The sequence below is a fragment of the Macaca nemestrina genome, chromosome 2 (assembly GCF_043159975.1).
Source record: "Macaca nemestrina isolate mMacNem1 chromosome 2, mMacNem.hap1, whole genome shotgun sequence".
Lineage (NCBI taxonomy): Eukaryota > Metazoa > Chordata > Mammalia > Primates > Cercopithecidae > Macaca > Macaca nemestrina.
In genome coordinates this window covers 15,680,049-15,693,573 of record NC_092126.1, presented here as the reverse complement: position 1 = coordinate 15,693,573, position 13,525 = coordinate 15,680,049, and the positions used below count along the sequence as shown (strand labels likewise).

Below are 13,525 nucleotides of genomic sequence, written 5' to 3'. Positions count from 1 at the left end.
AGTGGGCCCCTAGAATCTGCATTTCTCACAAGTTCACAGGTGCTGCTGGTCGGGGGGCTATACATTGAAAATCACTGTTAGAAGATTGCTGAATTGGATAAAGGCCCCTCAAAGGAGAAATGATCCAGCACTTGTTTTTTCTGCTTCCCTGAAACCCTCATCTCAACAAAGATGCCCTGTCATCTCCATTGTGGGTCCTGAAGCCTTGGACAAGTACAGGAGTGAAATGTACATCTACATAAAAAATGATACACAATGCTAACTTCATGCCTGTGGGTATAGAGCCAGAAATGTCACAGCACGCCTGCATATCTATCACATTGTCACAACAGCCCCTAGATGCAATTATTCCTGTATTACAGAGAAAGAAGTGGAGGTACCAGGCAGCTGTGACTGTTTCTACAGAGAAGACACACATGGAAGGCAATTTTTTTGGTCATGAGAATTGTCAAATGTACATAAAGGTGGAATAAATAGTGTAATAAATCCCCAAATGTCTCAACTGCAGTGGACTCTGGCAATGACAGTGGTTCTCAAATTTGAGTGTGCATCAGAATCACCTAAAAGACTTGCCAAAACAGAGATTGCATGGGTATCATCCACAAATAAGAATTATTAGGACTTCGCCACATTGAAAACTCTTTTGATGACAAGACAGCACTGGCAGGGAATAAACTTACAAAGGTAGTTTTATGTTTCGCTTTGTTTTGTTTTGTTCTTGAGGCAGGGTCTTGCTCTGTCACCCAGGCTGGAGTACAGTGTTGTGATCATGACTCACTGCAGCCTCAACCTCCTGGGCTCAAGTGATTCTCCCACCTCAACCTCCTGAGTAGCTGGGACTACAGGCATGTGCCACCATGCCCAGTTAATTTTTGTATTTTTTGTAGAGATGGGGTTTCGCTATGTTGCCCATGCTGGTGTCAAACTTGGGCTCATGAGCTTGACTTTGGAATTACAGACACGAGCCACCGCACCCAGCCAGATTGTTTGATGTTATCTCCAAATGAATAAATGTTGGCCACAGGGACACTGCTCAAAAGGAACATTGATAACATACCTCGTTTTGGTAGTCCTGTTCGGGCCTATCTTCATTTTTATGTTTTTTTTCTTTTTCTTTTTAAGAGATAGGGTCTCACTCTGTCCCCCAGACAAGAGTGCAGTGGCAAGATCATAGCTCACTGCAACCTTGAACTCCTGGCCTCCAGTGATCCTCATGCCTTGACTTCCCAAAGTGCTGGGATTATAGGCGTGAGCCACCACGCCTGGCCTCTTCATTTTTCAAACAACCCAGAAGGGATACAGAATAGAACGTCACTTGGATAGCTGTTTGACAGCTTTTTTTCTTTTTTTTTTCCTTTAATTGAGACAAGGTCTTGCTCTGTGGCCCAGGCTGGAGTGCAATGCCGCTGTCGTGGCTCATTGCAGGCTCAACCTCCTGGGCTCAAAGGCTACTCCTGCCTCAGCCTCCTGAACAGGCATGTGCCACAGCGCCCAGCTTATTTATTTATTTATTTATTGAGAGGGAGTCTCGCTCTGTCGCCAGGCGGGAGTGCAGTGGCTCAAGCTCAGCTCACTGCAAGCTCCGCCTCTCGGGTTCACACCATTCTCAGCATCCCAAGTAGCTGTGACTACAGGTGCCCACCACCACGCCCGGCTAATTTTTTTGTATTTTTAGTAGAGACGGGGTTTCGCCGTGTTAGCCAGGATGGCCTCGATCTCCTGACCTCGTGATCCGCCCACCTCGGCCTCCCAAAGTGCTGGAATGACAGGTGTGAGCCACCGCGCCCAGCCCAGCTAATTTATTTTTATTTTTTGTTTTTTGTAGAAATGGGATCTGGCCATGTTGCCCATGCTGACAGCTTCTAATAGAAGCAAATATATGCTCTCCTTGTAACCAGTAAGTTCACTTGCAGATATTTATCCCAGAGAAATGAGAGTTTGTATCCACCAAAAAAAACTTGTAACAGAATAGTCACTATAGCCAGAAAAGAAATGAGGGAGGTGGGGAAGGAGGGAGGGAGGAAGGGAGGAAGAGAGGTAGGTAAGCCGGCAGGCAGGCAGGCAGGCAGGTGGGAAGCAAGCTAGGTGTCCATCAACTGGGTAAACTTTTTAAAAATACGGTATCGGCCGGGCGCGGTGGCTCAAGCCTGTAATCCCAGCACTTTGGGAGGCTGAGACGGGCGGATCACGAGGTCAGGAGATCAAGACCATCCTGGCTAACACGGTGAAACCCCGTCTCTACTAAAAAATACAAAAAACTAGCCGGGCAACGTGGCGGGCGCCTGTAGTCCCAGCTACTCGGGAGGCTGAGGCAGGAGAATGGCGTGAACCCGGGAGGCGGAGCTTGCAGGGGGCTGAGATCCGGCCACTGCACTCCAGCCTGGGCGGCAGAGAGAGACTCCATCTCAAAAAATAAAAAAATAAAAATACGGTATCTTTACACAGTGGAGTACTACTCAGCAATAAAAAGGAAGGAACTGATATGAACTACTTATATTCCCAACAGGATGGATCTTCTAATTTGTTATGTTGAATGAGAATATTCTGTATTACTTCAAGTTTATGAAGTACAAGAACAGGCAAAATGAACCTACAGTGACAGAAAGCAGAATACACTGTAGTAGTTGCCTGAGGCTGGATGGGGAGAGGTCTTAAGAACCGGGACAGGGAAGGAAGGTAGGTCAGGAAGGCCCACACGGAACTTTCTGGGGTGATGGGCACGCTCTATTTGTTGATCTGGGCGACGGTTACACAGGTGTACACATATATAAAAATTAGTGGAGCTGAACACGTAAGGTCTGGGCATCGCACTGTATGTAAGTTAAACTTCAGTAAAGTGCTCTCGGCACACATCCGCAGCCACACCCACACAAAATCCCAGGAGGCTCAGTACCAGCTGTGGTCCGGGCCTTACCCACTTCGGAGAGGCCACGACCCAAGGCATCCGGTTTCCTCTCGCTCCAGTTCAACTTCCGCGCTTACGAGGGCCGGGACTGCAGCTACCTTTCTGGAAGGCGCCGGCCAGCCAGTCACCGGCTGAATCCCGCAGGAGGCGGCTCCCAGTCTCCGGCTGCGGGGCAGAGACCCGGGCGCCCCGCCCTCGCCAGTGCCCGCCCCCGCCCGCCCCCAGCCCGCCCCCAGCCCGCCCTCCGTATCTGGCCCCTGGGCAGCTGTCCCGGGAGGCGGCCAGCGAGTTGGGGCCGCGCGATGTCACACGGAGCCGGGCTCGTCCGCACCACGTGCAGCAGCGGCAGCGCGCTCGGACCCGGGGCCGGCGCGGCCCAGCCCAGCGCCAGCCCCTTGGAGGGGCTGCTGGACCCCAGCTATCCCCGGACCCACGCGGCCCTGCTGAAAGTGGCGCAGATGGTAAGTTAGCGCGGGGCGCGAGGCCGAGGTCCCACGAGGCGTCCCGGGAAAGCAGGGGTCGGGGAGCGGACGCGCCGGGCGGCTGGACCGGGCCGGAGCCCAGGGAGCATCGCGCAGCGGGCGGGGGAGCGCGTCGCTAAAGTTCGCGGCAGGCTTCCTCCGGGAAAGTTGCTGCCGCAGCCCCGGCGCTGGAGCTCAGTCCGCCGCGCTGGAGCTCAGCCCCCAGCGCCGCCCCCGACCTTGCTCCCGGGGACCCAGGTCGCCAGGGTTGCAAGTTTCTCCGGCCATCCCCCTGCGGAGCCTGACCCTCCTACTGACTGAAGCCACGGGCAAAGTTCCTTTTCGTCTTTCTTCCTCTTCTCTGGGCCGCGCCGCTTCGAACCCGAGTCGGGGGTGGAAGAGTCGCCCAGGCGGCGGCGCTGAGGCAGCGAAACCCTACCTCCTCCCCGTCCACGGCCTCCTCTTTCCTCCGAACCCGGCGCGGCAGGGCTTCCCTGCTGTGTGTGCAGTTTCGCTCGAAGGAGGAGGTCAGAGGGTCTTCCGTTCCATGGTAGGGAGAAAGAACTGGGACCATTGAGACGGCCGTCCTGGCCCCCTGCGCTCTCAAGTTCCGAGGGAGGGCCCGGGTCTCAGGGGACTCTGGACGGCAGGTGGTCAGCTGGGAAAGGCCTGTTCTCAGGGGCTGGTACTCATGTGGGGGAGCCAGACTGTTGAATGGGAGTCACCCGTGGAGCCAGGCAGGATGAGTGTCTGGGCTTGGATTGTGACCAGCTCAGCACAAGGGCCTTCTACCAGGGCAGACGTTGCCTGGCCGATTCTCTTGTTCCCCACTCTTTTCTTTTCTCCCCTCCCGTTTTTTTCTTCTTTAAAAAACACCTTTTCCGTTTGTATGATGTGTTTTGAAACTGGGTTGGGCTGTTTGTGACTCTCCACCATTGTAATGTTTGCACCAAGAATGGTGGGGAGGGGAGCGGTAAGTTTCAAAAAGAGGTGTGGGGAAAGGCGTGTGGGGCTTGGACAAGGTCACAGACCCAGAAGCTGGGGCCTGCTAAGGTGGACTGGCCCCAGGGGGTTGGGCACAGGACGTCTGTGCATCTATAGCATTGCTATTCCAGACACTGAGTGTGCATAAGGTGGCCCTCATGTCTTGCTTGGGCCAGACCTAAAGAGAAGGGGCACTGAGTTCCTGCCTCCCTAGGAAGGGTGTCTGGATAGACCAAAAATTAGAAATAGAGGCATTTTAGCAAAGTACAAAAAAAAATCTGGTGCTGAGCATTGTTGGGTTTGAGCAGGGCATTTTTTGGCCCAGGCTAAGAGATTTGATCAGCCAAATAGAAGAGATCAGCCCATCTCACCATCCTTAAAAGAAGGGCTGGGGTGAGACAGGCCCTACCTGAGCATTGGAAGGGATGAGTTTGGTAGACAGAGAATGGGATCAGAAGCCTCCATCTTGGCCCATGAGTTTGCTGGACAAAGATATTGTGGGATGAAAAGTCTCCTTGTTGGTCTATGAGTTTGGTACACAAACATAATGGAGATGAAACCTGGGCAACATAGCGAGACTCCCATCTCTACAAAAAAAAATTTTAAACCCGGTGTGGTGGCAGGGGCCTCTAGTCCCAGTTACTTGGGAGGCTGAGGTGAGAGGATTGATTGAGCAGAGGAGGTCAGTGAACTGCACCACAGCACTAGTCTGCATGACGGAGGGAGATCCTGTCTCAAAAAAAAAAAAAAAAAAAAAAGAAAGGGTAATGGAGATGAGAAGCCTTCATGTGGTCCATGATTTTGATGAATAAAGATATTGGGAGATGAAAAATCTCCATCTCATTTTAAGCTTCTCAGCTAGCCTCTGGCCCTTGGGCCAATTTACAGGTGACAAGAGTGGGGCCTGTTGTTCCAAAAAAGAGAACAAAGACTTGAAGAATTTCTTTATGTGGCTCCTGCTTCTCTGTGTGCCTCTCTTAAAACCATGCTGAGGAGTCTTACACCTGCCCTGGAGGATTCCCCATCACTGCTGCAGGCTTGTTTGATCAGACCCTCTGGGAGCAAAGTTGCCCTTGCAGGATGGCCTTGTTAGTCCTAGTTAGGGCTATGTGCTTGGGCCTCTTGTCTAACTCCTCCCTATTTTCCCCCTTCTCCTCCTTTCTAAGGCTCTGCTTGGGCATTTGAGATTCATTTGTCTTCTTTGCTGGAAAATGCTTGTTTAGCCAAGTTTTAACATTGGAGAAGGACAGAAGCAGCTAAATTAATGCCACCCATTGGGCTCTCTTTCTATGGGTCTCTCATTTTGACCATTGATTTCTCAGTTGCATGCTGAACAGGCTGACCCTTTTGTCCTCAGCTTCTCATGAAATGTTTTCATCATGATCTGATCAATAGATCTGCCAACACGTTGTCTTAAGAAATCACTGCAAAGGCTGTTCCATTGGAGAATGACTTCCCTTGTCTTGGGCCTCTTCTGGGTCCACCATTACTAGAAAATGAGTTTCTAAGTGAATGTGTATACTTGACATGTCATTTATACATGTGTAATTTTTATAATCTTCTGGCCATGATAATTCAGTTTCTTCGGTCTTCCTTTTCAGAGTAGAGACACAGTCACAAGTTTTGACTTTTGACTTTAAAGGACTCTTTTTTTTTTCTTTCTTTCTTTCTTTTGCTTTTTTTTCGAGATGGAGTCTCGCTCTGTCACCCAGGCTGGAGTGCTGGAGTGCAGTGGCGCCATCTCAGCTCACTGCAAGCTCCACCTCCTGGGTTCATGCCATTCTCCCGCCTCAGCCTCCTGAGGTAGCTGGGACTACAGGCGCCCACCACTACGCCCAGGTAATTTTTTTTTTTTTTTTTTTTTGTATTTTTTAGTAGAGACGGGGTTTCACTCTGTTAGTGAGGATGGTCTCGATCTCCTGACCTCGTGATCCGCCCACCTTGGCGTCTCAGAGTGCTGCGATTACAGGCATGAGCCACCGCGCCCGGCCTTTTCTTTCTTGAGAGGGAGTCTTGCTCTGTTGCCAGGCTGGAGTTCATTGGCACAATCTCAGCTCACTGCAACCTCCACCTCCCGAATTCAATCGATTCTCCTGTCTCAGCCTCGCGAGTAGCTGGGACTACAGGCACGCAGCACCACACCCAGCCAATTTTTGTATTTTTAGTAGAGATGGGGTTTCCCATGTTGGCCAGGATGGTCTCGATCTCTTGACCTCATGATCCACCCCTGCCTGTGCCTCCCAAAGTGCTGGAATTACAGGCATGAGCTGCTGTGCCCGGCTAAATGACTGTTTTTTTTTTTTTGAGAGAGACAGAGGGTCTTGCTCTGTCGCCCAGGCTGGAGGACAGTGGTGTCATCATGGCTCACTGCAGCCTTGACCTCCTGGGCTTGGCGGTTGTCCCACCTCAGCCTCCTAAGTAGCTGGGACTATAGGCACCCACCATGATCCCAGCTAAATTTTGTATTTTTTGATACAGATAGGGTTTCGCTATGTTGCCCAGACTGGTCTTGAACTTGGGGGTTCAAGGGATCTGTCCACCTGGGCCTCCCCAAGTGCTGGGATTACAGGCTTGAGCCACTGCACCTGTATGAGACTCTTTTTTTTAATAGCTATATATTTTTTAGCCCTATTATTGTTCTTGAGAATGTTCTAGTAATTATATACTCTATACCATGTGTGTATAATCTCATGAAATGTTTCTAAGAATCCAGTGAAGTAACATGTTTGATAGGTAAGGAAACTGGCTAAAGAGTTAAAGAGACACTAAAGTCACACAGCCCTTAGCAGTAGTGATGGAACCGATCCAGGCCTAATGGCCTGGTCTCTAAAACTCACAACTCTGGCAGAGTTATTGCTTGTTAATAGTTCTAGGGAAATAAAAGCCACAGTGAGATAACACTTCACACCCACGGAGATGACAATAGAAAATAACAAGTGATGAAGATGTGGAGGATGTGAAGAAATTGGAACTCTGATACAGTGCTGATGAGAATGCAAAAATGGTGTAGCCACTTTGGGAAACTGTGCAGTTTCTCAAAAATGACCATGTGACCCAGCACTTCTACTCCCAGCTCTACCCAAGAAAAATGAAAACAGATGTCCACATGAAGACTTACACGTTCATATGTGTTCATAATAGTATTATTCATAATAACCAGAAAATGAAAACAACACAGCTGCCCATCAAATGATGAATGTATAAACAGCAACTAAAACTAGGTGGTACATTCATACAATTGAATATTATTCAGTCATAAAAAGGGAGAATGAAGTACTGATGCCTGTAACCATATAGATAACCATGAAAACACTAAGGTGTGAAAAAAAGCCAATCACAAAAGACCACATGTTACATGATTCCATTTATATGAAATGTCCAGAATAGGCAAATGCATAGACACAAAAAGTAGATTAGTGGTTACCTAGGTCAGGGAGCAGGGGTTGAAAGGAAATGGGACGTGACTGCTATAATGGATATGGGGTTTCTTTTGGCGGTGATGAAAATGTTCAAAAAATTGGTGATGGTGCCGGGTGCAGTGGGTCACGCCTGTAATCCAGCACTTTGGGAGGCCAAGATGGGTGGATCACCTGAGGTCAGGAGTTCAAGACCAGCCTGACCAATATGGTGAAGCCCTGTCTCTACTAAAAAATACAAAAATTAGCTGGATGTGGTGGCAGGCGCCTGTAATCCCAGCTACTGGGGAGGCTGAGGCAGGAGAATTGCTTGAATCCGGGAGGCAGAGGTTGCAGTGAGCTGAGATTGCGCCACTGTACTCTAACCTGGGTGACAGAGCGAGACTCCGTCTCAAAAACAACAACAACAACAACAAAATTGGTGATGGTGATAGTTGCACAACCCTGTGAATATATTTAAAACCACTGAGATTTACACTTTAAATGAGTGAACTGGATAGTATGTAATTATGTAAACAGACCTGTCGATGAGTGTGAGGGGGCAAGGTGCGCTGCATGCAGCCACTGGGTGTGGGGAGGCAACAGCTACACTTCAGGAAATCCCTGTGGTGTTCCCGCCACATCCACTCCTAGAAGAAGGGGTGTCCCCTGCAGGAGTCACAAAAGGTGGGCTGAAGGGCATCCCCTGAGTGCCTGAAGGGTCTGAGCTGAAAGGGATGCTCTGGGATCTGAAGGGGTCTAGATATCTTTGCTGTGGGATTAAGGAGACCCCAGGATGGGGCTTGTGGCCCTGCCAACACTCCCTATCTATTTGTTCATTCAGCAGACATTTATAACTGCCACATTCGTCTCCATTTGTGCAGAAGCAGATGACTGTGACAAAGTTCTTGCCCTCAAGTAATCTGTGGTTCAGCTTGTCATGGGAAGAGGGGTCTTGTCCCAGATCCCAAGAGCCGGTTCTTGGATGTCGTGCAGAAAAAAAATCGGGGCAAGTTGTAGAGTATAGTGAAGTCAAGATAGTTTACTAGAGACGACTCAGTTACAGAGTAGGGAGTCTTCAGAAAGCAAAAGGAGGAACGCACCCATTGCAAATACAATGCTTGCTTATACAGGTTATTAAAAATAGTGTACTTTATTACAAAAGTTTGTGGTCAGCTTGTGACAAGCTATTAGTATTTTTACTTTCCTATGTGATTATTGATCTTAGCGAGAATTTATGAGTGGGCCGTTATTTTAAAAGCAGAACCTATTCTTAAACTAAGAATACTTTTTCTTCTTAAAGTACTGGGACATTTCCATAAGTTCTGGGTCTTTATTTAGTTAGTTAATATTATTAACTCGGGCCGGGTATGGTGGCTCACGCCTGTAATCCCAGCACTTTGGGAGGCCAAGGCGGGCAGATTACTAGGTCAGGAGATCGAGACCATTCTGGCTAACACAGTGAAACCCCGTCTCTACCAAAAATTCAAAATATTAGCTGGGCGTGGTGGCACACGCCTGTAGTCCCAGCTACTCAGGAGGCTGAGGCAGGAGAATCGCTTGAACGCGGGAGGCAGAGGTTGCGGTGAGCTGAGATTGTGGCGTTGCACTCCAGCCTGGCAACAGAGCAAGACTCTGTCTTAAAAAAAAAAAAATTATTAACTCATTCCCTCAGCCATAAACATCTTGTGACCGAGAGTGCCCAACCCCTGGGAATGTAACCTAGCAGATTTGGCTTTCTCTCGGCCTTTATTCAAGATGGAGTCACTCTGGTTAGGATGCCTCTGACGAGCTGAGGGGATGAACAACTACCAAAATTGGCTGCTCAGGAAGGTAAAAGTTCTGATAGTTGCCCACCTTATGGAAGAGGGTCAGAGGGCAAAGGTGATATTTAAATTGCATCTTGACAGATGAGTGTAAGTTTTTCAGGTTGGGAGTGGCTCATTTACCCCTTTAGTGCCTTTATTCAGTATATGTTTAAGTTAGAGATAAGTGATATGTTAGGGGTGGAAAGGAAAAAGATGTAGCAAGAAATGAGCAAGTATTGGGGTAATTATCTTAATCATCCCATCCCAGACACTTAGAAATGGGTGCCATCTTATCCATTGAGCATCTGCTATGCTCTTACTCTTATGCTATGTGAAATACAGCTATTAACAAGATAGACTCTTGCTGCCTCTGCAGCAAAACAGACTGTGATATTTGCATAACCATAACATGGACAGAGAATCAGAATGTATTTCACAAGCGGCAATGATGGAAATCTAAATGTCTTCCGGGAGGTTCATTTATTTATTTGGCAAATATTTGTTGATCACCTGCTGTGATCAGCTAACTAGTAGGTGATCACGACTGTGTGCTAGGGCACTGTGGAAAGAAGACGGATGAGCCCCTGCCTCTTTATACTCAAATAGAGAAAATAAACATTAATTGAAATGGTTATGAATATGTAATTACAAACCAGTTCCAAATTATGAAGGAGAAATACTCAGTGGTGTAGAGCATATACGAGGGGGTGTGACCTTTTGGGGATCAGGAAGGGTGTTTCTGAGGAAGGGACATCTGATGTGAGGATGAGGAAACTGCATCACAAGCAGAAAAAAGAGCACTGGCCGGCGCAATGGCTCATGCTTGTAATCCCAGCACTTTGGGAGGCCGAGGCAGGCGGATGGCTTGAGCCCAGGAGTTTGAGACCATCCTGGGCAACATGGTGAAACCCAGTCTCTACAAAAAATACAAAAATTAGATGGGTGTGGTAGCACGTGCCTGTAGTCCCAGCTACTCAGGAGGTTGAGATGGGAGGATCGCTTCAGAGGTCTAGGCCTCAGTGAGTGGTAATCGCCACTGCACTCCATACAGCCCAGGTGACAGAACGAGACACTGTCCTCCCATCCCCCCAAAAAAGAAAAGAGCATGGACCCTTAGTGGAGGGAGGAGTATCTCTAGGGCTGGAGGGGAGAGAACAGGGTGGGATTATTGGGAATGAGACTGGAGGTATGCAGGGACCAGACCCCAGGGTCTGCCAAATCTTGGTGAATATATAGTCCTTAGTCTAAGAAAAATCAGCAGAGCATCCTATCAACTCACCATTCATGAAGTGACTCCTAACTAGGGGCTGTACTGCCCCCTAGGGGTTATTTTGGAATTTTATGGAAGTTTTTTTTTTTGGTTGTCACAGGGATTAGGGTCATATTACATAAACATTTTATTCATTTCAGAATAGTAATGCAAACTGGAATTTTGACAGTGCGATTTTGACAGTGCAAAATACTTTATATCCTAAAAGGGTGTTTTGTCTGAAATAAGATTGAAGATGCCTTCCCAGACTGGGTGCTACGGGGAGTACACTAAGGTTTCTTGTCAGGAGGGTGGGTCCTAGAGACCCTCTGAGAGGCCTGGGCAATTCCAGGCTTCACTTTGGGAGTTCACAGCTTAGGTGGCAAGTGGAATTCAGCTGTGGGGGATGTCTGCCTCTGGTATAGCTGTGAATAGACCTGTTAGCACAGAACAGCCCAGCCTCATCCAGAAGGGCCCACCGCTTTATGTTCTGCTTTAGACCTGGATGGTGGGGGGGAGGCGGGGGTCTAGTTTGGTTCCCAAGTGCAGTCTGCACACCGTGTCCTACTTCCTGGAAGCTGGAGAGTAAAAAGCAGCAAAGAACCTAACTGCCAAGATTCTTTGACCTCGGCCCATTCCTGACAAGAAACTACTTTCCATCAGTGACCAAACAAATGCAAAACTAAAATATAATAAAATAAGTTACTGACTTTATTCCTGCTAACAAAAGTAATACTTGTTCATTGTGGAGACTTTGGGGAGCACAAGAAGAAAATAGATTCACCCACTCCCTCTTCCCCAAGACTAAAAAGTAAAACTATTTTATAGTAGATACACATAATTTTGGTGGTGGGTTTTTTTTGTTTTTTTAATTGAGACAGAGTCTCACTCTGTTGCCCAGGTTGGAGTGCAATGGTGTGATCTCAGAGTGCAGTGGCGCGGTTTCAGCTCAGTGCAACTTCCGCCTCCCAGGATCAAGCGATTTTCCTGCCTTAGCCTCCCAAGTAGCTGGGATTACAGGCATGCGCCACCACACCCGGCTGATTTTTGTATTTTTAGTAGAGATGGAGTTTCTCCATGTTGGCCAGGCTGGTCTCGACCCCCTGACCTCAGGTGATCCACCCGCCTCGGCCTCCCAAAGTGCTAGGATTACAGGTGTGAGCCACCATGCCCGGCTGGTGGTGTTTTGCTTTAAACAAAACTAGGATGATTCTATACATATTTTGTAAATGCTTTTCTTTTTTTTTCTTCTTTTTTTTTTTTTTTTTGAGATGGAGTTTCGCTATGTTGCCCAAGCCGGAGTGCAGTGGCGCGGGCTCACTGCAACCTCCGCCTCCTGGGTTCAAGCCATTCTCCTGCCTCAGCCTACCGAGTAGCTGGGACTACAGATATAGGCCACCACGCCCAGCTAATTATTGTATTTTTAGTAGAGATGGGGTTTCACCGTGTTAGCAAGGATGGTCTCAATCTCCTGACCTCGTGATCCACCCACCTTGGCCTCCCAAAGTGCTGGGATTACAGGCTTGAACCACCATGCCTGGCTGTAAATGCTTCTCTTGCTGTTTGTTTAATATGTGGTGCATTTTGTTCGTCTGCAGTTTGGTTTCTAACAGTGCTGTCGTGGCCAGTCATGGAGGTACCGTGGTTGTGTGTACCATGGTACACTGTGGCTCAGGGAGCCTCCAGTTCTACCTGCATACAAAGGAGGCTGTGATGAACCTCCTTGTAGAGAATCCTGATGTACACATCTGTAAATACTTCTTCAGGATAAACGGCACTGACCTTTTCCGAGAGAGAAATGAAGTGCCTCTTGCCCTACTCAGGTGGCTGGCATAAAACAATTCTCTAGACTTTTTAACATCTAGAAATTAATGAGCGCCCCTTTATCATCCAGGAGTTTCAAGGAGCCAAGTGCGATAGTAATAGTATTTAAGCTGTCATCGTATTTTTGGTGTCTGATGATTTGGAAAAGGAACAGTGACAGACAGACTAGAAAATTCAAAAATGCTTTTAAATGTTCTTGTATTTAAGTAATGGCCTCAGTATTTGCATATATTTGAAGAATGGAAGTTCCACTCTTGTGGAAGACCTTATCTATTCAGGCTGCAGAGCTTAAGGCTTTAGTAATCACTGGCAAGAATTCCCATCCAGGACACCTCAAATAACCACGTACACTCCGGCTGGGAATCACTGGCCGGAGTGAGGCGATAGGGATGGAAACACCAGCACAAGGTCCTCCAGGCTGCCCGGCAGCCAGGGCGAAAGCGGGTAGAGGAGGGGTTCGGGGTTGGTTTTCTCCACTGCAGGGGCCCTAGAGACCCCCGCCCCCGCCAGCACGCCAGGACCCTGGAATCCTGGGGGAGTCCCTGTGTGGGCCGGTGTATTTATTTAAATTCTCGTTGCAGCGAAGGCCGCCCTTCTGTCTTCCTGCCAGCCCTGGCGCTTCCTGTGCAGCGCCACTGGACAGCCGTCTGTTTCCTCCCCTCTGCCATCTGCCTCGCGCCCGGCCTAGCGTGCGGCCCTGGAAGCCTGGCTCGGCCGCCGCCCGCGCACGCCGGCCTTCTTTGTTACCACTTTGGCTCAGTGGTTTCCTGGGCTCGCTGCTCATTCCCTGGCAGGGCTTGCAGCGTCCGGGGCGACTCCTGGGATCGGCAGGGGCCTGGCTTCGAGCCCAGCGCCGGCAGCAGCCCGGGGACTGCGGAGGGGAAAGGGGGCTGGGACGC

General features: G+C 48.9%; 1 protein-coding gene and 1 long non-coding RNA gene across 6 annotated transcripts in view; one reads left to right on the top strand and one right to left on the bottom strand.

Moving 5' to 3' along the window:
• The window catches only part of LOC139361842 (uncharacterized), an 86,181-nt gene extending 83,146 nt beyond the window's left edge, over positions 1–3,035 (bottom strand). Inside the window, exon 1 of the long non-coding RNA XR_011619578.1 lies at positions 2,915–3,035. This is a non-coding gene — a long non-coding RNA (uncharacterized lncRNA). The remainder of the gene's footprint in view (positions 1–2,914) is intronic.
• A 118-nt stretch (positions 3,036–3,153) lies between these two features.
• LOC105470949 (CKLF like MARVEL transmembrane domain containing 7) overlaps positions 3,154–13,525 on the top strand; it is a 63,777-nt gene continuing 53,405 nt past the window's right edge. For 2 of the 5 annotated variants that reach the window (XM_011723309.3, XM_011723308.3), the window contains exon 1: positions 3,154–3,366. In XM_011723309.3, coding sequence (XP_011721611.2) covers positions 3,208–3,366 — 159 coding nt within the window. In that variant the 5' untranslated portion in view covers positions 3,154–3,207. The remainder of the gene's footprint in view (positions 3,367–13,525) is intronic. The other 3 variants (XM_071090765.1, XM_071090764.1, XM_071090766.1) reach the window with 3 other exon arrangements.